Genomic DNA, 25,664 nt, shown 5'->3' on the forward strand with positions numbered 1-25,664 from the left:
GGCTGTTTCCAGCAGGGTCCCCAGAGAATCAGTTCTTGGTCCTACTTTGTTAAATATTTTTATTAGTGATCTAGACAATGATATAAAATCTTAGCTGGTGAAGTTTGTTGATAACACAGATTGGTGGGACAGATTACTGTTGTAGAGCAATCTGAATCACTTGGCTAAATAGTCACAATCCCAACAATGTGTTCTAATATAGTCTAATCAAGGTAATAGATCTGGGAATTAAGAACACAGGTTATCTACAGCAGTCGTTTTTCCGGGGGCAGAAACCATCGGAAGCCTGCATCCCAAGAAAGGGGGAAAAAACCATAGGCAGGAGTTGTAGACCAAGCTGGATGAGCAAGCATCTCAGAGAGGTGATTAAGAAAAAGCAGAAAGCCTACAAGGAGTGGAAGAAGGGTGGGATTAGCAAGGAAAGCTATCTCAGTGAGGTCAGAACATGTAGGGATAAAATGAGACAGGCTAAAAGCCAAGTAGAGTTGAACCTTGCAAAGGGAATTAAAACCAATAGTAAAAGGTTCTATAGCCATATAAATAAGAAGAAAACAAAGAAAGAAGAAGTGGGACCGCTACACACTGAGGATGGAAAGGAGGTTAAGGATAACCTAGGCATGGCCCAATATCTAAATAAATACTTTGCCTCAGTCTTTAATAAGGCTAATGGGGAGCTTAGGGATAATGGAAGGATGACAAACGGGAATGAGGCTATGGAGGTGGATATTACCATATCTGAGGTAGAAGCCATACTTGAACAGCTTAATGGGACAAAATTGGAGGGCCCGGACTATCTTCATCTGAGAATATTAAAGGAACTGGCGCATGAAATTGCAAGCCCGTTAGCCAGAATTTTTAATGAATCAGTAAACTCAGGGGTTGTACCATACGACTGGAGAATTGCTAACGTAGCTCCTATCTTTAAGAAAGGGAGAAAGAGTGATCCGAGTAACTATAGGCCTGTTAGTTTGACATCTGTAGTATGTAAGGTCTTGGAAAAAATTTTGAAGGAGAAAGTAGCTAAGGACGTTGAGGTCAATGGTATTGGGACAAAGTACAACATGGTTTTACTAAAGGTAGATCGTGCCAAACCAACCTGATCTCCTTCTTTGAGAAGGTGACAGACTATTTAGACAAAGGAAATGCAGTAGACCTAATTTACCTCGATTTCAGTAAGGCATTTGACACGGTTCCACATGCAGAATTATTAGTCAAATTGGAAAAGATGGGGATCAATATGAGAATTGAAAGGTGGATAAGGAACTGGTTAAAGGGGAGACTACAACAGGTCGTACTGAAGGGTGAACTGTCAGGCTCTAAGGAGGTTACTAGTGGAGTTCCTCAAGGATCGGTTCTGGGACCAATCTTATTTAACCTCTTTATTACCGACCTTGGCACAAAAAGCGGGAATGTGCTAATAAAGTTCGCAGATGACACAAAGCTGGGGGGTATTGCTAACACGGAGAAGGACCGGGATATCATACAGGAAGATCTGGATGACCTTGTAAACTGGAGTAGTAGTAATAGGATGAAATTTAATAGTGAAAAGTGCAAGGTCATGCACTTAGGGATTAATAATAAGAACTTTAGATATAGATTGGGGATGCATCAGTTGGAAGCAACAGAGGAGGAGAAGGACCTTGGGGTATTGGTAGATCACAGGATGACTATGAGCCGCCAATGTGATATGGCCGTGAAAAAAGCTAATGTGGTTTTAGGATGCATCAGGCGAGGTATTTCCAGCAAAGATAAGGAGGTGTTAGTACTGTTATATAAGGCGCTGGTGAGACCCCCCTGGAATACTGTGTGCAGTTCTGGTCTCCCATGTTTAAGAAGGATGAATTCAAACTGGAACAGATTCAGAGACAGGCTACTAGGATGATCCGAGGAATGGAAAACCTGTCATATGAAAGGAGACTCAAAGAGCTTGGCTTGTTTAGTCTAGCCAAAAGAAGGCTGAGGGGGGATATGCTTGCTCTTTATAAATATATCAGAGGGATTAATATTAGGGAGGGAGAGGAATTATTTAAGCTTAGCACCAATGTAGATAAAAGAACGAATGGGTATAAACTGGACACTAGGAAGTTTAGACTTGAAATTAGATGAAGGTTTCTAACCATTAGAGGAGTGAAGTTCTGGAACAGCCTTCCAAGGGGAATAGTGGGGGCAAAAGACATATCTGGCTTTAAGATTAAGCTTGATAAGTTTATGGAAGGAATGGTATGATGGGAGAGCCTAATTTTGGCAACTGATCTTTGATTATCGCCAGATAAGTATTCCCAGTGGTTAGTGATGGGATGTTGGATGGGATGGGATCTGAGTTACTGCAGAGAATTCTTTTCTGAGTGCTGGCTGGTGAGTCTTGCCCACGTGCTCAGGGTTTAGCTGATCGCCATATTTTGGGGTCGGGAGGGAATTTTCCTCCAGGGCAGATTGGCAGAGGCCCTGGAGGTTTTTCGCCTTCCTCTGCAGCGTGGGGCATGGGTCACTTGCTGGTGGATTCTTTGCAGCTTGAGGTCTTCAAACCACAATTTGAAGACTTCAATAACTCAGGCATAGGTTAGGGGTTTGTTATAGAAGTAGATGGGTAGGGTTCTATGGCCTGCTTTGTGCAGGGGGTCGGACTAGATGATCACATTGGTCCCTTCTGACTCTAGAATCTATGAATCTATGATTCACCTAGATATTTACCTAGTTTTACAACAAGCTACATAAACAGCACTAGCGAAGTCAGTACAAAGAAGATTTCATAGGACTTGTTTATACTACTTTATATACTATACACTGACATGTAAGTAGAATATTTATATTTCAAATGATTTATTTTATAATTACATGGTAAAAATGAGAACATAAGCAGTTTTTCAGTAATAATGTGCTGTGATAGTTTTGTATTTTTATGTCTGATTTTGTAAGCAAGTAGTTTTTAATCGAGGTGAAACTTGGGGGTACACAAAATAAATCAGACTCCTCAAGTAGTGTTGAAAGGTTGAGAACCACACATCTACAGGATGAGAGATTGTCTTGGACTGTCTTGGAAAGCGGTAACTTAGAGGGATTTAGGGCTCATTGATGATCAACTCAATGTGCTCTCTCAGTGCAATGTTGGGGCAAGTAGATTTTATGGTAAGAAACCCCACAGTGCTTTCCTCTGAAGCATCAGATTGATCTAAACTAGAGATGGGACACCGGGCAGGGTGGACCACCTCTGAGGTAATACAGAGACTCCTTTCCAGATGCCTGGCTGGTATATCTTGCTCACATGATTGGCAGAAACCTTGCCGGGGGTGGATAAGGTAGATAAGGTGTAGTTTGCCTACTCAGATCATCTGGGCATATCTCACCTAATTATTTCTTGCTGTTATAGGGGCCACAGGCTTTGTCACATTTAAAAAAAAATCTACAGCCTATGTTTATTCAATGTTACAGTTGCACAATTAAAATAAAAATATATCTCACAAAATAGTCATGATGTGTAACATGGCCCAGTTGTGTAAACTGGAGGTCTTGCATTTTCTAACATTATTGTACTTTGTTTGACTTTAACATCTACGCCAACATTCCTTATTTTTTGTCACCTTGCAATATCAAGCTTATGCAACGTATGCATTGGTAAAAGGTGAATTTAAAATGCTCTTTGAAACACAAAATTCCTAATTGTCATAAAACCCCAATTAAATACAATGTGAAGACTGAAAGAGTGCAAATGAAAACACTGTGTAAAAAGGCATATAGTTGTTCTTTCACTTAATTGCCAAGACCTGAGTTGAAGCCCCCAAGATTCTTTTGCAACAATGAATGACATCACTATCACTATATGAAATTAAAAAAACATACAAACTGATATAAATTTAACATTTTTTAAAGCTAAGTTCAGCCTTCTGGTGTAAAGATGATGATTTTAATACACATGCTAATATTTATTTCTCTTTTGGATCTGTTTGAAGGAACCATCTTACAGCAGCTTGATTTAAATATGGCCCTAATTTAAAGAGAAGCCAGTGCCTACCCTGATGATGCATGACAAAGCAGGAACAGCATAGTGGTATTTAATGGGCTCCCAGGACTGGGCTGAAGTGTGACCAATTATCTTTTAATCTGTAGCATTTGTAATACACCAGCTCCCAGCACATTAGAAATACAGGAGAGCTAGGGGCTGGGAATATGGTGAAAATAGGATGTCTTAGCAAAAACCCATCCAGAATCTTTGACCAGAGATACTCTCTGTTAGCAAGTTGTACGTACTAAAGAGCAATGAAAAAAGAGGTGCATTTGGGTTAGAATGATCACACAGCTTTGATTTCATTGTTTTTCCTTGGTTAAGGTTAATAATAGAAGGATCTTTCTTTTTATGCCGAATCATGTAACTATGCTGAGGTACTTCTGCGTATGGACTAAACTTGGATTTCCTCCTAGATACTGGCTTTACATGGCAACATATGGCTATCTTGAAAAGATAATGCTACAATATGACAGCAGTTTTTTGACCTCTTTAGCTCTGCTTTTTCTATTACTCTTTACCCTGTAACATGGCATAACTGAGTCACTTCATTCTCAGGGCCATGCTTCCCACCATGAGCTCTTACATTTCCTCTTAAGATCTAGGGCATGTAAAGTGGAAGGAAGAGGAACAGCTGTATTAGCTATTATTCCTACAAAGGGTGAGGCAGGTACAGTGCCCCCAGGGAATGCTAGTGAGACCAGGCTTTCTAACACTGGTTATTGTACCTGTTCCACAGCTGCAGGCTTTTTCTCCTCTAACTACTGTCCTGCAGCTATAAGGTGGTGTGGGGAAGAGGCAGATGTCACGGCCACACTCAGACATGCCCATGGTTCACTGCAGGTACAACTATCCAAATTATGGCTGGGGAATTATGTGGGGGGAAAGAGGTTTCCTGCGTGCCCCATAGCATGACTAATAACCTTAATTTCTCTCTATGTTGGCAGATTTGTCACCTGTGACATACAATAGCAAACCGAATAAGAGAAACACCAAAATTTGAGTTGATGCCTATAATAGAAAGCAATCATAGCTGGCTGCGGGAGCCTTATGCGCATGTGTGTGTTCTCTCAGTGGTGGTCTTGTAGTGCATCATATACATCAAAATATGACGCTGTTCTGTTTGAATTGTGTTTGAATTCTGTTAGCTGGATGATTTGCTAACGGAATACCGAACGGGGAGAAAATAGCGTTTACAATAAACCCTTGGTCCTAGCTTGATTAGTAATTCTGACCTACTACACTGAAAGTTTGTCTTTTATAGTCTGTAGTAGGATTTTTGTACCTAAACTACATATTTTTTATACTTGCTAGCATATATTTTTTTTTCTATATCAGCAATGTGACACGATATTGGTGAACTCAAGTGCAGACCTTGTGTGCCTGTTTTATCGGTATATTTGTTTGTATTTAACTTGTAATAATCTGTTAGAACTTTTCCATTTGGAATCAACATGCTTTTTCTTCCCTTGTGGCGTGATTGCAATTAAACGTTACAAAGCCAAATTCTGGCTGTTGTGATAGCTATCAGGGTATGAGCAGCAAAACATTTAACAAGGGCTGTGGTTTATTTAACCTATCATTCTCTCTTACTTTGCATGTTGAATGTAGCAGCTTGTGATTCTGAATCCATCTGCCTTTGATGTAATTCTTGAATCTTTTCTGTATTTTTCTTAGCTGAAATTGCATATTAGTGAGAAGGTGGAAAAACTCTCCAGCTAATGCATCCAGTTAATTAAGAATCAAGTCACACATTTTATTTACTTAAACCATCTGTGCTTGTTTTACCAGTAATATATTTGGTCTGCGCCCTGTGGACTATGCAGAAACTGCAAAGATGAAGTCTGTGCTAATGCTACCGATGAAGAACGAATCATATTCATTTAGTCAATGTTCAGAAGTAAGTGTTTCTAAAAATCAGATCCATCTTGTGAGCCCTGAACACTTTGGACCTAGGGTAACTAGGGCATCTGGCTTTACAGACTGGTTAAAAATGGGCAGGGAAAATAGTGCCAGTCAAATTGGTAAAACGTTCCAACATTCCCAAGAAGATTTCTGTAACAAAAATGATATATCCAGAATGGGATATGAAGATTTTTATACACAAGACTGTGGGGTCATCTCTATAACTCAGAATGTTTCCCAAAACATTGACAAACTTTATTCCACATCTTGTATCGTCTGCCTCTGTTGTTGTATACACACATCCAATAAAAAGATGCAGCTATTCTTTGCTCTAAATGCTTTTACATACTGGAATAGCCTATTATATTTTTAAAGTATCTCTGTTCACCCAATAATTAAGATGTTTTCAACTGCTGGGTTAATACACCTCTTTACAGTCTTCTGCCAGAGACCTTTCAGTTTCTCGCAGCTGGAGAAAACAAATTGGCCTCACCGTGCGCCTTAACAATCACAAATGTAAGACTGGGCGTAAGCGGTGGTCTTATTTACACAAATGCTCCTTTTCCCTGCTAGAGGAATATATAGAAGCTTTGGTGTAAATGAAAATCAGACCTTACATATGTATTTCTCTATATACCCATAAAATGTAATCAAAATTTTTACTTTGCATTGTTTAGAATGCCCTGCAAGATCTTTGGGGCTGGTGCCTCTTAGGACAAACTGACTTTGTGGCTGTCGTTGATATTGTCTTTGTAGAACAGTTTCAACTCTTAGTGCCTCATTACAGTAAAATTTGTATACCATTTGTAAGCTAATCTATGAACATTTATTCATGTTTTATGTCTTGTGTGCATACAGTGGAGTCGCATCACAGGCACATTTAACTTACGTGTTTTTAGCTATACACGCTTGGCAAAACAAAAACAAAGAGAAAAATAACAATTTAAATACTGTACCTGAAGCGTGGGCGATTCCTCCCGTCATTCCACTCAACGAGCGTTTGACTATATGTGATTTTCGCCTTATGCGCTGACTTTAAAACCTAACCCCTGCATGAGATGCAACTTCCCTGTATATAAAAACATAGCACGGTAGCACACAGAGGGCCTGGTGGGGGGGTGAGGGGAGGAGCTGTGTTGTGCTAGACACTATAAACTAAGGGTGATTTTAAAATCTTTACCCTTTAACACCCCAGTTTAAACCATTCAGAACACATTGCTTTAAAATGTTCTTCAGTTGATTAATACTCAATAATTACTATTAGTAGGGCAGAAAAATCGATTTCTCTAAATTTGAAAGTATCCACTTTCACTGTGTGGTGAGTTTCTTGTCACATTACTGTGATCTGTGGAAGTTAGGCCTGTACTACAATTCCCAAACAACGCTGCATCTTCATCAGCCCGTTTGCTGAAAGTGGTTACTGGTTTCAAAAGGTCCCCAAGACTGAACTTTTAGTTAATTGAAAATTGCTTTGGTACGTTACATAAATTAAAGTATCTGCAATGCCCTCTAGAGCTAGTTTGTTACATATAGATTTATGTATGTGTCCTGTAAGGTGCCATGAATTATTCATTTCAAAGGTTTATTCTTTATTAAATAGATTACTTGTTTTCTTTAAGTTCCCAAACATTCAGTTTAGGAAGGACTTAGCACTTTTTCCTCTTGTCGTCACACAGCAAGCGAGCCCAGGCCGCCCTAGAGAAGGACCTGTTGCTCTACTGGGAAGCAGCCTCAATTCAGAGCAACAAAAATCACTGAGCAAACTCGCAACAGTTCTGAAGGCTAGAAAATGTGTTGAGTTTAACAGCACAGGTTAGTGAGCCCACATTGGAATGTCTCTTAGATATGTTTTAATGCTCACTTTGTACAAGGGTTATACATTTTAGCTATCGAGATGTTTACTGCATAAGGTTTTATAGACTGAAATAAAACTTCAGGTTCCAAGAATGATATAGTATTTATGCCTCTAGTAGGACTGAAGCAATATAAAGTTTCACATCTATTAGCCCACAGCCTATGGGTACTCTTTCTGAAGAGAGAGAAGCCTCTTTTGCAAGAGGAGATGTGAGCTTGCTGGCAGCAGAAATGAGTTGGTTAGAAACTTGTCCTTTAAAAGGAACCAACTACCAGGATTCTAACTCTGAGTTCCCAGCTTTCTAGTGCAAGACAGGCAGAATTCACTAAACTCTTACTTACATTTTGCCCCAGCTGCATTGCTAGCAGGGTACCATGTCATTTGAGGTGGTAGTGTAGCCCTCCTCAGCTTACTTGCTGCTCTTGGAACCTTTCACTCAGTTCCTTTTGGTGAAGGTGCTGCCTGCAGGAGCTCTGTATGACTGTCAGTCACTGGCTTGGCTGTTTTTCATCCATGTCTTCGAACATCTGATATCCTTCTTCAATACCAGTCCTTCCCTTCTAGTTAGAACCATGAACAACATTTCTGTTCGTGGAGCTGTTTGCCTTGGGTGCTTGTTGCCTACTGTTTTGTCTCTGGGGTTTTTTGGTTTTTCTGTTGCATTTCAGCACCAGTGTGGCTGGTGTTCTGCCACTTACTTTGCACTTGGGCAGCAATTTTTGAGTAACATATTGGTGCCAGCCTTTGCTTTTGTGCTGGTGTTATGGACACTTAGCACCCTGTTATTGCTCCTGTCGTTCTGATGCCTCAGCACTATAGCTCTAATATTTGCCATGCTTCGGAACCTGTCTTGGTACTCCCAGGCTGGGGCCTGGGGAGTTCTGCACTTGTTCTGATTCCTCAGCTCCTTGCATTTCTGGCACTTTGCTGAATTTTTTCATCTTCTGTTTTTTTTCTTTTTTGTTTTTGCATCATTTCTGTTACATGACACCTAACATGGAGGAAGGACAGGAGACAGCAAAGCTGCTTCACTCTTATTAGTATTGCAGGGTCATATCTATAGCACATGAGGAAGCAAATATGGTTATCTTCCTTGGACTTTACTTCAAGTCTGCACACCCAGGGAAACTCCTATCAATCTGCATGAAGCCAGCCTGGTAAACCTGCTGGCTTAGGACTCTGTTTTTGTCTTTTGTGTTGGTGCTACCTGCGTTGGTGCAGACCAAGCTCCCCTCTCCCGAGCCCATCGTTAGTGGGATGGCCTCATCAGAGTGCTTGAAACCACCACCTTCAAAGCTGAGGCCACAGTTGGGGCTACTCTGTTTGGAGTCACTGAGTATCCAGGACTAGCTTCAGATACTTGGGCTGCTGAAAAGTAGTGGTGAGAAGGGCTCAAGAAGGAGCCAGCAGCATCTCAGCTAAAGTCTCTAACTCCAGGCAGCTGATGTTACTCTCCTTTCTCATTTAAAAGGAGAAAAAAAATTCTTAACATTTTTGGTTGTGGCCCTAGAGTTGCTACCTGTTGCACTTTTACTTCTTTACTTGAGACATCTCTTGAGCTTTATTACACTTTTGGAGTGAGAATCCTACACAGGTGGTATCTTGAGAGAACGGCAACTTACTGATCTGCAAAAATAATGAGGAGTCCTTGTGGCACTTTAGAGACTAACACATTTATTTGGGCATAAGCTTTTGTGGGCTAGAATCCACTTAATCAGATGCATGGAGTGGAAAATAGAGTAGCAGGTATAAATACACAGCACATATAAAGATGGGAGTTGCCTTACCAAGTGGGAGGTCAGTCTAACAAGACAATTCAATTAACATTAGGATACCAAGGGAAGAAAAATCTCTTTTGTATTGGTAATGAGAGTGGCTGATAGTATTGTGATGAGTTCTTTTACCTGCCATCTAGCCTCGGAGTTTCAAGTTCATCTTTACTAAGTCCATGATGAATAGTTACATTTGTTGGGTGTGGGTTTTTTAGACATTCTTTTAATCCCTTTTATTGATCGGCTTATTCCTCTTGAGAGCTTTGCCACCCATGCAGTGTAGAACTGACTGAAAGATTCTCAGGCTGTAGTTAAGCTGATCGTATGTAATGGAAATGCTTAGAAAGGGCCTAACTCATGCTCCACCTAACTACTGTTGCATGCAGGGCCTGAAAATGTCGAGCTGAGGAAATTCCACCTGTCTTGCATTAAGGTACTAACACCCAGTAGAGAGAATCCTATTGCAGTTATACATTTGGAGGAGAAGCAGGTTTATAGATTAGTAATGCTTCCTTCTCTTATAAACTACAAGGCTATACTTACAACAATTAAAAGGTGTCTTTTCACTGCAGATAGAAATGTTGTGGGTTTTCAGGTATAACACCCACTTGCACAAGTTTATAAAGAGAAGATTTTAATTGCAGCAAATGAAAACAGATTTTGAGTTTGGAGAAGAATGTCTGCTTATAAATGGGGAGGAAATAGTTCGTAAATTGGGCGTGACTGGATTTGTAACAAGTCTTATAGATCTAGTTATTTTAGATTTGTAGGCTTTCTTACATGTGTAACTTTTTCCTCTAGTGACTCACGTCATTATCCCTGATGATCCAATGCGAAGTACTATCAAAGGGATGCTGGCCATTCTGGCTGGATGTTGGGTCCTGAAATTTGAGTGTAAGTATTGAAATAGATGGAAGGTTTATTTTTCAAACAAATATATAGTTTGACTTGAGGATTAATATTACCTGAGAACTTTCCATTCCTGTTTCAGAAACTTGTTTCAAATATGGATATTGGCTTAACCTAAACTATGGGGCTTCTAAAATTTTGAGTGGCAAGAATTTGATTAAATGTAATTACTCCATCTGTGGAAAATGTGTAATGCATCCAGAGAGAGAGTCATCCCCCAAATGTAAGGAGGGGATGAATTTGTTTACCGCTCAGCATGTTAGCAATAGGGCTGGAATGTTCAAGGTAAATGTTCCGATGTATGTGTTTAGTATTAAGTTTAAACATTTTAAATGGCTGTCGAGAAGGGCTGAATTGGTATAGTAGAATAAAACTGCCTGATAGGGAGAAAAGACAGGATGGCTAGTTACCAGCAAAACCCAGTCAAGCTTATGGCCTCATCCTTGTATTCCTTATGATTTTCATAGCTCCCACAGAAATCAAAATGGAAAATTTTGGTTGCTTTAGGGTTACGGGGTCAGTGCTTGTTAGTAATGTATAAAGCGGTAGTTATACTATCCAATACACCTCTGCATTCAAGGACTTACATGTTCCATCTAACAAAACAGTAACTTAAATGAAAGGGCAGATGAACAAATATCTATATAGTATACAACTGAAGGCATTTTTTAAGTCTTCCCTTACACAGTTCATCAATAGTTATTTTACAGCATGTTCCTTTCTTAACAGTTGTTCTCTGTATATCTTGAGGGCTGACTTTATTAATTCCCTTTCTAAATTATTTCTCTTAACACTTTGTTCTCTTCTTGTATTGTGAAAGCCCTCCGTGTTCCCCTTGACTTCTCTGGGGCAGGAATCCAAACCCAGTCCTTTATTCTGGTGTGTTTTTAATTTATAATTAACTCGTGTGCAGTTAGTTTATCAATGGAGAATTCATAGAGAACTTTCTTCAAGTGGTTTCAGGAGTGTCTTGGATGATTAAGTATTGGATATGAAAACTCATCTTTATTCAATAGGGACTCTTCAAATAACTTAGCTGCCTAAATTTTTCAAACGGACTATTGGTTTTGGGTGCCCAGCTTAAAGGGGCCTGATTTTTTTCTAAAATGCTGAGCATGGGGCCCCTTTAAGGTGTCTCAAGTTGGGCAGCCAAAATCACTAGTCACTTTGGAAAACTTAGTCCATCTGCTTCTAATGTCCATGTAACTTCCTAACATCCACTTGATGTCTTCTCTGGTCTTTTCAAATGGCGCATTGGTTAAATTCCCCTTGGATACTTTTGATATCACTTAATTAAAACAGCTTATGTTCATCCCCCTTATCTATAGGTAATTCAAAAAAAAGGGTCTTCAAGGAGTCTTGGTACTGCGATCTGTCACAAGTATGAATAGCTTCTCATTGACTCCCCCTGACATGCTGATAAATGCCCAAACCTACAGGTTGATTTGGGTATCCAGGTCTAGCTTCAGATACTTGAGCTGCTGAAAAGTAGTGGGGAATTGTGGGACAGTTATGGTATTGTAGCTGTCTAGCTGCTTAGAGGTTACACATGGGCAGGAAGATAAAACCTCTCTCTTGCTGTGGGTAACACATTTCTGAGGGGTTAGGAGCCAGGCCTGGGTTTTCACAGAGTGCATATGGTGTGTCTTCAGTAATTAGAATTCTGTTTCACTGAGAATATTTAAATCTAACGTTGCTGTGGTAGATCTTGACTTTATCAAAGCTATATACAGGCTGTTCAGGAGGCTTGTTAATTTTCCAGGTTAAGTATTCTCCTCTTCTCCATCTCAGTATTTTACTGGTCAAACAGTATAGAAACTAATACATAATGATGTCACTAGTACAGGATTATCTCTCTCTTCAATTCAGCACTAGGGAGAAGATGGATTTTTCTTGCAGAGGTGAGATTGAACGTTTGTGAGAGAATTTAGTTGTTTTTTAACTTTGGAAATGTAACAGAAAAAAGTAAACACGGTCTGTACAGAAATCTTTATTCCATGGACATTTTAATACACTTCTTTGTTTTCTGTTGAGCTTTATTTAATGTGCCGTTAAAGCAGTGATTTAGTATACTCCTGGGTGCTAATGCTTTTAGCTTAGTAAGCAACGTACTTTTTAAAAGCAAGTGCTTCTCCTCCCTACTGGGAAATGTTAGTAATAACTCATGGGGTCTGATGCAGCTAAGTGCCTATAATTAACAACACCATTCCATCTGCTCCCACCAGTTTGTTGTTGGTCTTCTTCAGAGTCATTACAAGTTAAAGATTGTTATAACAAATAATTGGATGCCTGCTGATGAAACATTTGTCTAGGAAAAAGGGTTTTACTTTGCTCTGCTTTTCGTACTCTCTCCTTATTTGTCATTGCTTTGGGGGCTTGTGCTTAGTAATTGGTTACATCCACTTAGATGAGACATTAAAAATAAACTTTTAAAAAGTGTGCCCTTACTCTAGTGTATTTCTCTTGACCCTGTATCTCTATCAAAGCCATTACTAATAAATTAGACATAAGAAAGGTTTGTTTGCTTAAATTTTTAAGCCAGGAATTCAAAATTGGGGTCCACTTCTTTCTATTAACCCAGTGAGTTTTGATCCAGTATTTCACTTGTGAAAATATTCACATTGTGGCACATGTTAAAATTGTTCTCCAAGTATGTTCTCTAAAGGAAATTTACATTTATGGCCTAGACAGTTCGTTCATGTCACAAAAAAGACACCAGCTTTGTACTTTGCAAAAAATATTTTAATAAAAATATGTATTTTTCTGTATGAACGCCTCCATTACAGCAGCTTTTCATATCTTTGTGTAATAAAAGCCGTCTCCTTTCTCATCTGCCTGAATCATTGTATTTCATCAGGCCGTATTTGAGATTGTATATTTATTTTAGAATTATGTGTAATCTCCCTATATATTTGCTTGTTTACTAACGAGCTGAATTTGGAACATTCTGGTGGAAGTGCACTACTCTTACCTGGGCTAGGCACAAGGCCTGCTACTAGTATAGATGGTGCAGAAACCTCCACAACTATTTGAATTCCCTTTTGGCTCTCACTGGAGGCTGATGATGTAAGAGTGGTAATACTGCAAAAAGGTACCTTCAGAGAGGAAAGATTTCATAGTACCTATTGCCAGTTGCTTATTGTCTATACATTTTATATATACTTAACACACTGTTGGCAATATCTCAATTTTCAAAGCAGCATAAAAATCAATTGAGACACCATTGTCATCCTGCTCCTTGCCCTTGGCCATATCTTTCATTGCTTTCATTATTTTATTGCCTTCATTATTTCTGGGACTATAATAGAATGGGAAGTAGCAGATCATCCTCCTCCAGCAAGTATGCTGAGATTAAGTTTAAGTTTCAAGTATTACTGAATTTAATCTGTTTTTTCCTAAATCAGAGTACAGTTAAAAAAAAAAAAAAAGCTTGACTATTTTTCATTCCTCATTTAAACAGATGACAATCCTGATACATGTTCTTATTATAATGGATACTGGGAATGTCAGAATAAATGCATTCAAGAAACACTTTCATGTCAATGCACAGATCAGGAATATGTAGCTTTAACTACACCACTCCAATCTACCTTGCTTCACAAAAATATGTAATTAAGGAGTTTGTAAAACTAATAATGAAAAATGGTTTCAGAAACCTTTTTATATTTTTTCAGTTTAGAATCTCATCTCATGTTTCTCTTCCAAGGTACTCTGGATACCAGTAAGACTATTATGCTTAAGGCACAGGCCAACAGCTTTGTCAGATTCTGTTAACTGCAAAGGCTGCTTTCAGTCCAGAATTCCTACTTTCTTTCCTCAATCAATTCACCTAATTAGTTTCTGCTCTATCTGCATAGAGACCCCTATATTTCCATTTCCAACATCCCCATCTACAGGTAAATGAGCATTTGCCATTGCTGCCACAGCTAGACCCTGGGCCCTTTGATACTAATATGGCTGTTCAATAGAAGCAATAAAGATAAAACATCACTCAACCTTTTAGAAAGTTTTTTAGGATGGTGGTAGTATCCTAAAAGATTTAGGAACAAAATCTGTGCTTAGTTGTACCTAATGTAAATCCTGCATAACTCCATTACGATCAGTGCAGTAATATAGGGCTTATACCACTGTAACAATGGGTGAATACAACCGTACTCGTGTAAATAGCCCTGGCTAATGCAAATAGCTTCACTAAAATCAATAGCATTGCTCAGGCGAGTAAGGATTAGAGGATTGTGTCCTCATCTTGTGAAATTTACAAATTGCAGTTTCTTAATTTCCATGGCCTGGGAGATATATGACTATGACAAGGTAGTAATAAAGGTAAATTAGTGCCAGCATTCAGGCAGATAGTGCACTGGGAATTTGTGTTGCTTGCCCCCAAATGTGTTGTGTGACGGGTTGTGGGAAGACTAGAGGCAGAAATGGTTCAGGGTAAGCAAGAGGAACAGTGTGAGCAGCAACTCCTATATGAAAGAGGTCAGTCCCCTCATATCCCAAATGTGGTGACGTTAACGCACAAGCTTACGACTTCTAATGTTTAATGTTTATACTGCAATAGTGCCTGGACACCTGCTCAGGGCCCCATATGCTAGACACTGTACACACAAACAAAAGTGTCTGTGCCACAGAGAGCTTAAAATTGAAATAAGGGGAAGGTATTAAAAAGACTACTTTTTGAATGGAATGGATTTATATTTTTAAACACTGGTTATCTCTAAGAGGAACAATTTAAAAAACTATTTTTTTTTATTTTTTTTTTAATAAGAGCAGTCGTGCTTCAACTTGATCCTTCATCAGACAGATACTGAAAGTGGCTTACTAAGGAATGCACACCCTGGTGTGGGGTCCTTTACCCCCAGAGTATGAGTCCAATCCCTTTGAAGTGTGAGGAAATACACATTCTTGTTGGTATTGCTACTGTTTTGGGGTAGCTGATCCAACAAACTTTAGTCACAGCAGTTATGGTCATCAGTTTAATGACAAGGATGTTCCCCAGCACAGATTGAAAAAAACCTGTTAAATGAATATACCTGCCCACTCCCAGAATTGGCAAGTCTATAACTTTCATTGATGGTAGAAATGCAGAATGTGTCAAGATTTTGTATAGCGGATCAGTCCATTGTAAGCATTGGCTTATTTTAAATCTGTTCATAAGTTAATAAGGGTACGTAAACATGAAAACTGTTTTGTTTATTTTCAAACTTATATATAGTAGAGCCAGTTTGAGGAGGAAAAAACAAAACGGAAGAGGGCACTTGTGTGCCTCATGCAGAATCTATAGTTTTCACAAGGGGGTAATTTAGTCTATATAATAGTACATAGAGCAGTATAAACAAGTCATGAAATTTTAGTTTGTACTGACTTTGCTAATGCTTTTTATGTAGCCTGTTGTAGAACTAGGTAAATATCTAGATGAGTTGATGTACCCCTTGGAAGACCTCTGTGTACCCTCAGAGATACGTGTACCCTGGGTTGAGAGCCACTGGTATATAGGATGCCTCTGTGCTAGGTGCTGTACATAAAACAGACACAGTTCTGCCCCAAAGTTTAGAATCCAAGTCCCCTGTCTCTTGTATTGAGATGATAGGCTCTTTAAGAGTAGAAATTGTCTTTCTGTGTAATTTGTACTGTGTCTACCACAGTGGGGCTCTGTTTTGTAATTGGTGCTTCTAGGTGCTATCACAAATCAGTTGTTGTTGTTATAATGCCCTCAGAGGTGCAGCCTTCCCTAGAATAATGTTTTCAGTTCTAATCATCCTAGTTTAAAAAAGGATATAGCAGAAACAGTGGTCTAGAGACTTGGGAAGAAAAGATTGAGACTTACAGAATAGACAAATGAGAAGGGGTGTGATACAAGTAAACATAATTAATGATATGGAAAAGGTATTTGGAGCCTTTCTGTTAACTTTTCTCATATTAGAATCTGAGGATATTCAATTGAGCTAGTTGACGCAAAACAGAAAAGAAGCAAATACAAAGTATATGACTAACCTGTGAAACTCATGGTCACAATATATCAGTAAAGCCAAGAAGTAAGTAACTTTAGAAATACTTATGGAGGACAATCTCCACAGTTAGTATTTGGCTTATATGCTAAAACAGTGATTCCCAAACTGGGGTTTGCAAAATCTTACAGAGGGTTCTCGGGGAAAAAATGCCCTAATGGCGGACAAAGCTGTCCTTAGGGATCCCGGGCAGCATGGGGTCAGCAGCCCAGAGCCCCTAGACTGCCAAGAGCTAAGCAGATCAAAGCAAGCATATCTATCACACTGAAGAGATTTAAACTTCAAGACTCCTTATAAGAAACGAGAGGGAAGTGAATATATTTTGCTGTTTTTAAAATTAAATAGGCAGCTAGTATTGTTTTTAAAATTATTCTGAAGAACAAGTTTAAGCTTTTTTGTAACGTGCTGTTTCCCTGGACTGCTCAAGACCTGAATGCTTGTGTAGGAGGAACTCTTTTGAGTGAGACCTTGGAAAAGTGAGATCTTGGCAGAGTGTTGCCGTTTTCATAATGTAATAAAAATACTGTAGTGATAAATAATTAATAAATAGTGTGTAATAAGCATGTCATAAAAACAAATTTTATATTTCCGAGATCACTGTTTTTATAATTTATACTCGAATACAGGAGAAAATTCCTGGAAATATTCATTTTTAAGAGAGGGGTTGCGAGACTTGATGTGCTAGTGAAAGGGGTTCACAAGCTGCTGAAGTTTGGGAACCACTGTGCTAAAGCAAAAAAGTTTACAATTTTTTTTATTCTCACAGAAACTTCCCCTGTGGGCAAATTATTCCATAATTATTTGTATTAGGGTTTCTTGCACCTTCCTCTGAAGCATCTGGTCCTTAACACTGCCAGACAGGATACTAAGACTACTAAACCACTTCTTTGATAAAGTATGGCAAATTTAATACATCTCTCACTTCCTTATACTTTCTTGTCTCACTGCTGTTATCCTGTGTGTATTGTCTGGTCTTCCAAGCTGTGCTGTTTCCTTACCACCTATTAGTTATGCTGTTTGACAGTAAAATGACATCTAGGATTTAGAAGTTTGAAGCATCAGCTGACATTCCTGTATTGCTGAGGATTGTAGTAATTTTCACATTGCTTCCCATACATGGACAGGAACAAGGTACAGGGGGTTAGAGAAGAGACTGGATGAAAGCTGTTCAAAAAGCATCTCAGCACATGTGGTTCTGGAAAACTGTCTAGCCGTGAGTTGGTGTCGAATATTACAAGACCGATTAACTTAGAACAAGTTCTGCTCCAGCATCGTTGTAGGATAGACTTTCTCAAGAAGTGGGAGCCTACAGTCGTATTATCACAAAGATCACTCCAAGGAGTGGTGTATAACCCTAGTGAAGTCAACTCACGTAAAATGTCTGCATTTTAAAGATTGTTTCATCCATGCACCAGTAACTTATGCCCAAGACTTTTTTTCCGATCTGTAAGTGAACCATGTACATTGTGTGATTTCTGATGAAGTGGAGGTTAAAATGAAAGAGATGAAAAGTCTTCAGAGAAACATTTATTAGTAGGGTGTGTGCGTGTGTGTATGTGTTACTTTTAAAAAAAATATGAAGCACTAATTCCTGTAACATTTCTAACTCTCAGTGTTGGAGCTTAGTGAAAATGAGATGGTTAAGATCAGTATCGTCGTCACTATCTTGGTTCAATGTTCTCATGGCAATTAAAAATTAAACCATTTCAATGACTGCAATTAAATTTTACTGAAAGGATTTATCAGTGGAGTTGGCTGCATGAAATGGGAAGACATGTATGCAGACAAGATTTAATGTACTTTGCATTTTCTGCTAAAATAGATGCCTTTTACCAACATTAGTCACTTTCACGATTTAAAGTTCAGTTGTCCTCAGGAAGGTAACTCTGTAAAAAGATAACTTAGTGTTCCATATTCATTCTGCTTCCTCTGTTGCTCTCATCAAATTTGCTTTGTTTACCACTGCCAGCACTACGAGCTCAAATTGTCATTTGAAAATCAAGTTGTGATTAATGTAGCTTTATAAAGCCGTACCTTCCTTAGCAAAGATCCTGAAATTTGAACTTTGCTGGCAGATTGACTGATGGAGAACAGGCTTTATGCTATTCTGCTTAATGCAACAGGTATACTGGTGCTACACTGCAGGCAATAGCCCAGATTTGTTGGTAACCCAAACAGAAAATGTGCAGTTGTCATTCTGTTTTTCTGACCAAAGCCACTCTGAAAAATATAAACTGATACTTAAACATTAGCAGCCTGGTATTTTTTCAGAGGTGCTGAGCACATGCAACTTTCATTTACTTCATTGGAGTTGTGGGTGTGGAGCACCTCTGAAAATTGAGACATATATATTTTAATTTGCATTATAAATATAGGAACTTTTAATGTAGTTTTTATATAAAAAGTGAAAACAGTACATTTGTGGTGATCTGTAGATAATGCAGGGACCAGTCCTGTTTTCAGAGCTAGGTCAGGTAGTACATTTCTCCTTTTAATTATAAATAATACACATTAACATCCGTGCATTCTTGAGAGGAGGAAAAAAACTAACCTTAAGTTGAAGTCCTATTGGGATTCTCTTCTGTTTATGTGCAGTGGAATCAACGTAAGGGCTGTGGTTAGTGCTTCAGTTATGAAAACCTTTGAAATATTTTGTCAATATTTACTGCTCTGATTTCCAATAAATACATGATTTCTTTCTTTTCCAGAATATAAGGGTCTTTGGTACTTTTTAAAAATTTTGTACAGGTTCATGTTAATTTCCCACAACGGAATTGAGCAGAACACCCACAGATTCAGGCTGGCATGCATAGAAGAGAGGGGAAAAAATGTAAAAAACATAGTATTGTGGGCATCTAGACTAGGCTTGTAGAATTTTTGACTTCCGCATATACGGGAGTCTCTATTCGCAATCAAATATATAAGCACAACTTGCCTCATCAAATTCTCATTTGCTTTCATGTAAACAAATAGCTTAGTGACTTTTTTATTTATAACTTGTTTTAAAATTCAAAAACCAGAACAAAAATAAAATCAAATTGACCAGTGGCCTGTTGGCAGCACAGCTGGGCTTTCAAGCTCCCTGGGGTTGGCACAAGCAGGAAGATCTCTCTCTTTTAAGGTTCAGTACTGCCACCCATCACCATAGCAACGTCCTTCATAGACTTCATGGAATCTCTGGCTCTTCTCCCTTTTGGGGCTAAAAACTGTAAGTAGGGTTGGGTTTTTGTTGTCTTGGCTGAGTATTGGTTTTGTTGGTTTCAGATTTTAGGAATGGGGGACCTGTGTATAATGGAGTGTCGATGTTGTGAGTACTACTGAATCCTGGCACCTTTTGATGGCTGTTAACAGGTTTTATTGAACTTCTTTACAAAGCAGCTTCACAAATGTGTATTCACGTAGCAGTCACACTTCTGCACCTTTAAAATACTACTTAAATGCAAATAAATTGGTGAACCTGAAAGGGAAAAGCCCAAGTTAAGGCATTCTGATGTTTCTGTTCTGATTTCAAACATCAACTACAAATGACCTGTTCCTGATCATTTTAATTAAAACAGGAGTGAAATGTGAATCCTTGTATCAGTAATGCAGTACAGAGTCAGCTTTTTATGAGGTTTTATATCCAGCCCAGGTCAGGCACTTGCTGTCATCTGATGGCTGTTAGTTGGCCTCCAAGATAAGGTTATTTAAGGGGCCAAAGATCAGCAAAGCGGTAGTTAATTTTAAAATGTCTGTTAATGACACTTCAGATTCATGCCCAATGGGAGTGGTGGGAGATGGAGTTCATACTTGTGTGTCATTGTTTCAGGCAGCTTGAAGACCTGATGCAGTTTTGTCTGTCTGATTTGTATTTGGAAGGTTATCTATGCAATCGTGAGAACTATGCATGGTGGTCGGCTTTTTTCTAATTTAAATGAAAGCTTAGATTCTGCAGCATGAGTGTCAAGCAGAGTCACTTAAATATGTAAAGTGGGCCCAGTGTATGCTGTGGATGGAATGTTTGACACCACTGACCTACAGTATACTGTGCCATGCCTATTCCGTCTAGGAGAAGGATTTCATTTTCCAGGGGCATCAAACCATCATCTTTCAGAAGCACTTCTATAAACTCACTTTAAAGAGATTCTTAGAAATTAGCTAAAGTGTAATCTCTTAATTTTTGATGTTGCAAGGATTCCTACATGTTTAATTTAAATAATCCCTTTGACTTCAGTGTAACTATTCACAGTACGTAAAATTAAGCACATGTAATTCTTTGTTGAAATGCGACCTGAATATATGAAGTAATCCTGGGAGTTGGCAATAACAATGCTTTGCTTTGTTGCCTTGACATATGCCTTAATTCCAGGGGTGAAGGCATCTTTGCAAAGCAGAAGTCGTGAACAAGAGGAGAAGTATGAAATCTGTGGTGGCCCACGAAGAGGCAGACTCAACCAAGAACAGCTGGTAGCTATCTGATTTTTTTGAGAACAATCTTTTATACCACTGCCCTCTGCTACATGCGTGGATAAGAGATTTAATACTTCAATGTGCACTTATTCAGGTGTTTGTGTGAGAGGTGATTGAGTTTACTGTTAAAGATTGTCACAAACTGTTAATGGATATCTGATGTATATTCCCATAAACCTTGCCAAAGCTTCAGACGGAAGTCTGTCTCGTTATGCAAGAAGTTGCATGAAACACAAAGGCTGAAGTTTCCTCTAGGATTCTCCAGTTCAGTTTCAGTTGCTACTTGGAATCACTCCCATCTAAAAGGAAGGAAAATATATTGTAATTATTTTTCATTCAGTCTTGGTTCATCCTATCTTTTTAACTAACATCTCCTGATTTAAATGGACTGGTGGTGTGATGTAATTTTATCACTTGTATTGTTGTAGCACCAAGCAGCCCTAATCAAGGACCAGGGCCCTATTGTGGTAGGCACTGTTTTAACAGAGCAAACAGGTGTTCCTTGCCCCAAGGAGCTTACAGTCTAAATAAATGCTTTCAAAGAGTAGCTTTGAGTGGTTGGAAACATATATTGAGGTTTCTAGAAACTGGCATAGTAACTTGTTGCACAATTTAGCCCATATTTTCAGCTGCACTTATTGAGCTAATGCTTGTTCCTTTGGCTTCCCAATCATATGCTGAGCTGCGGATCCCTGTACTTATTTTATTTCTTGTTTTCTTTTTTCTTAGCTGCCTAAGTTGTTTGATGGTTGCTACTTCTATTTTTTGGGAACTTTCAACCACCACCAGAAGAGTGACCTCATAGAGCTGGTTAAAGCAGCAGGAGGACAAATCCTCGTTAGGCAGCCAAAGCCAGATAGTGACGTGACACAGACCATCAACACAGTGGCATACCATGCCGAACCTGGGTCTGATCAGTGTTTCTGCACACAATACGTTATCTATGATGTGTCTTCTAAATACAACCCAGATAAAATTCGCCAAGGCAAAGTCTGGATGGCCCCCTCCAGCTGGCTCATAGACTGTGTGATGTCATTTCAGCTGTTACCTATTACAAAGTGAATATCCCAGTAGCATGAACAGGTTTCTCAAATCACCGCCAAGCCTCTTGAGCAGTTGGAACACACTGCTAGGCAGTCTAGAATCAAAGGGTAAACTCCCTCGTCATTATTCACATTTAAAGTCCATTTGATGACTGGGAGACTCGCTATGAATTGCTGAATTTTGTGAGTAAATGGACAAACAATGAAAAATGAGGATAATGCATCAGAAATGTACTCTCAATTCCTTTATTTGACACAGCTAATTTTCAGTTGTTATATCTCAGCATACTAATAATATATGTTCCATACAGTATTTTGTAATTTCTAATGAAGTCTTTGTAACACGAGACCTTTAGAACACCCTTGGTTGTTCAAACCTTCCCTTCAGAGGAGATGAGATCACCCTTTCTTGTGTGTGACGTATAAATTAACAGCGTTCTACCATAAGTGTCACATAGTCAGGTTTCCCTTTAAGGCCAAGAATTAAAAAATAGGACCCTAAAGTTAAATGCCTAAAACCATACTTCAGCATCTGCCTAATTTCACTGAGATATGAGGTAGCTATGTGCTCAGCACTTTTGAAAATTGGGCATATGCATAAATACAGATTTAGGAGTCTAACTTCAGACTTCGAAGTGGTATTTGCAAAACCACCTAAGTTTAGTTGGACAAGTCCCATTAGACATTCAATAGGACTTGTGGTCTTAAATCACTTAGGCACCTTTGGAAAATCCCACCCCTATATTTAAAAATGAAACATTAAGAGTCATTATCAAAACTCATTCCACTTTCATATCTGTGAATATATAATTTAAAAAAATCCTAGCAAAATAGCATCTCATTTAAGGTGTGATTTTTTTTTTAAACAAAAGTCAGATTTAAAGAATCAGATTACAACTATATTCAGAATTGTTTTATCCATACGTACAAATAGTAATTGTATTACACATACTACTGCTATCATAGCCCCTTTAATGGGAAAACTGCGGCACCCACAAGCATAGAATCGTGCCTTTTAGAAAACAGAGTTTTATTAAAAATTTATCCTGATTGCATTTGAGTGAAATTTGACATTTTACATACTTTGTTCTAATCACTGATTTTTACTGAATCCTTTCTTGCTTTCATAATTGACCACAGTTTGTTAATGCCTATAATCTCTCTCTCTTTCAATATATTTGAATGGCTTGTGAAGCTTTTCATCCTGTAGGTTGCATCAGGTATAAAATCACGACTTGGAGCTGTGTGATTGTAAAGATTGCTATGTGATGATAATGATGGCTGTGTGATGGGATTAAGCCGTTGTGTTCGCATTTTGTATTGCTTGTAATAAAACTTGTGGTGCCGATGACTTTAAAATAAATTATTATGCAAGTTTAGCTGCAGAATAAATATGAAGCTTGTACATAACTTAACAAGAATTTCAGAATTATTTGCATAAATTCCCGACACAGCAGCTGAGCGCAACAAAGATTCCGTCTGAGAGACTCTCTCTCTCTTCTAGGGGAAGGACAACTGATTTCTTTTCTATAGCTATTGTCACTGGGGATTGTAGGCCATTTCCATTATTCTCCGTGGAACTCTCTGTGGAGTGTTGCTTTCTTCACAGATAGTACAATGGGTACAATTTTCAAAAGCACCAAAGTGACTTTAGGAGCTGAAGACCTCAGGATGTAGATCTCTGGTTTACCCTGGGTAGCCTGCGAACTGTCACCGTATACTAAAAGCAGGCCTCATGCACTTGGCTGTGTGTGTGAGAGCATGTGCATAAATTTCACAGATTAACAGAATAACTGTTGCAAACTGCTGATTTTTGTGGATAAGCAAATGACTGAGTAAACACTACAGAGGGGAGTGTATATCAGTTTAATTTATTTTGACACCTGTAGTTCAGTTAACACCGAAATATCAAATGTAAGTAATGTACTATGGTATACATCATAAAAATAAGACTCCTTCATTGTTGCTGTCATGGAGCACAGCTTTACACCAACAGGGATTTTAACCCTTTAAGAATTTACTAATCTAATCACTCTCCTCAGAATTTTAAGTGGCGAATCCACCATTTGGGGAGGTTTAGGAAAGCTGCAAATTCTAAAGAGGACAAGTCTCGCACATGGGAATTAAGGACTGAACAGAAGTGAGATTAGAAACTGTACAATTGCCACAACTCAATGTCAGAGGGGCAAAAAAAGCCACATCCTCCCAAGTTTATCTGTTTTGCTCAAAAGTGGACTTTTGTTTTTCTGAACTAGATCCCATTTCCAAGCCAGGTGTCATAAACAGATAGCTAAGGGTTAATGTCTCTTTCACCTGAAACACCTGACCAGAAAACCAATCAGGAAACCGGATTTTTTCAACTTTGGGTGGAGGGAAGTGTGTCTCTGAGTCTTTTGTCTGTCTGCCTGTTTCCTCTGAGCTTTGGAGAAGTAGTTCTATTTTCTAGTCTTCTGTTTCTAAGTGTAAGGACAAAGAGATCAGATAGTAAGTTCTATGGTTTCTTTTCTTTGGTATTTGCATAAATATAAGTGCTGGAATGCTTTGATTTGTATTCTTTTTGAATAAGGCTGTTTATTCAATATTCTTTTAAGCAATTGACCCTGTGTTGTATCATCTTAATACAGAGAGAACATTTGTATTTTTTCTTTCTTTTTTATATAAAGTTTTCTTTTAAGACCTGTTGGAGTTTTTCTTTACTTCAGGGAAATTAAGTCTGTACTCACCAGGGAATTGGTGGGAGGAAGAAATCAGGGGAAAGCTGTGTGTTGGATTGCTAGCCTGATTTTGCATTTCCTCTGGGTGAAGAGGAAAGTGCTTTTGTTCCAGGATTGGGAACGGAGAGGGGGACTCACTCTGCGTAGTTTCACAGAGCTTGTGTCTGTGTATCTCTCCAGGAGCACCTGGAGGGGGGAAGGGAATCAGGATTATCTCCCTTTGTTGTGAGACTCAAGGGATTTGGGTCTTGTGGTCCCCAGGGAAGGTTTTTTAGGGGGACCAGAGTGCCCCAAAACACTTTAATTTTTTGGGTGGTGGCAGCAGTACCAGGTCCAAGCTGGTAACTAAGCTTGGAGGTTTTCATGCTAACCCCCAAATTTTGGACGCTAAGGTCCAGAATCTGGGAATAAGGTTATGATATGGTGTGCAGCGTTGTGGGAAAGATACAATCCAGAAGCCAGTAGGAATATTATATTTTTCTTTTCTCTGCTAGGGGCTTTTTAGCAGAGAGAAACAGTTTGGTTTTAAAAGGGAACCAGAGAGAATTTTTTTTTCTGCTCTCTAGCAGTTTGTGGTTTGCATGTTAAGCGAGAAGCCATTACCAAACTGTTAAGGGTCTTTTGTCATGCAATAGCCCTCCCATTAGGGGGCAAGTACCAGCACTTATATGCATGCAAATAAAGTGGTTTTTCTGGTTTCCCTTCATTGAACATTAGCTAGAGAGAGAAAAGGAAAAAAGCACTGTTGCTAGGCAGACTTCAGGAGGCAACAGAGAGCCTGCAGTTCAGAAGATAAACACCGGAGGGCACCCCAACACAAGAAAACAGGAACCATGACTTCTAAGGCAAAGACTGACGCCGAAGAACAAATCAAAGAAGCTGAACACAGGCGACAGATGGAGATGAAAGAAAAGGAAGAAAGCATCAAACAGGCAGCCCAAGAGGCAGCACACAAAAGAAAACTAGAAGAAGAAGAGGTAGCCTACCGAAGGAAACAAGCAGAAGATGA

At 38.9% G+C, this 25,664-nt stretch overlaps 2 protein-coding genes across 2 annotated transcripts in view; one reads left to right on the plus strand and one right to left on the minus strand.

Moving 5' to 3' along the window:
* Window positions 1–23,426, plus strand: part of BARD1 (BRCA1 associated RING domain 1) — a 66,270-nt gene extending 42,844 nt beyond the window's left edge. The window contains exons 7-11 of the mRNA XM_030579559.1: window positions 5,792–5,900; window positions 7,582–7,717; window positions 10,334–10,426; window positions 20,798–20,895; window positions 21,628–23,426. Coding sequence (XP_030435419.1) covers window positions 5,792–5,900; window positions 7,582–7,717; window positions 10,334–10,426; window positions 20,798–20,895; window positions 21,628–21,960 — 769 coding nt within the window. The 3' untranslated portion in view covers window positions 21,961–23,426. The remainder of the gene's footprint in view (window positions 1–5,791; window positions 5,901–7,581; window positions 7,718–10,333; window positions 10,427–20,797; window positions 20,896–21,627) is intronic.
* Window positions 20,905–25,664, minus strand: part of VWC2L (von Willebrand factor C domain containing 2 like) — a 133,781-nt gene continuing 129,021 nt past the window's right edge. The window contains exon 4 of the mRNA XM_030579563.1: window positions 20,905–21,197. Within this exon, the coding sequence (XP_030435423.1) occupies window positions 21,178–21,197 (20 nt within the window). The 3' untranslated portion in view covers window positions 20,905–21,177. The remainder of the gene's footprint in view (window positions 21,198–25,664) is intronic.

The sequence above is a fragment of the Gopherus evgoodei genome, chromosome 11 (genome assembly GCF_007399415.2).
Source record: "Gopherus evgoodei ecotype Sinaloan lineage chromosome 11, rGopEvg1_v1.p, whole genome shotgun sequence".
Classification (NCBI taxonomy): domain Eukaryota; kingdom Metazoa; phylum Chordata; order Testudines; family Testudinidae; genus Gopherus; species Gopherus evgoodei.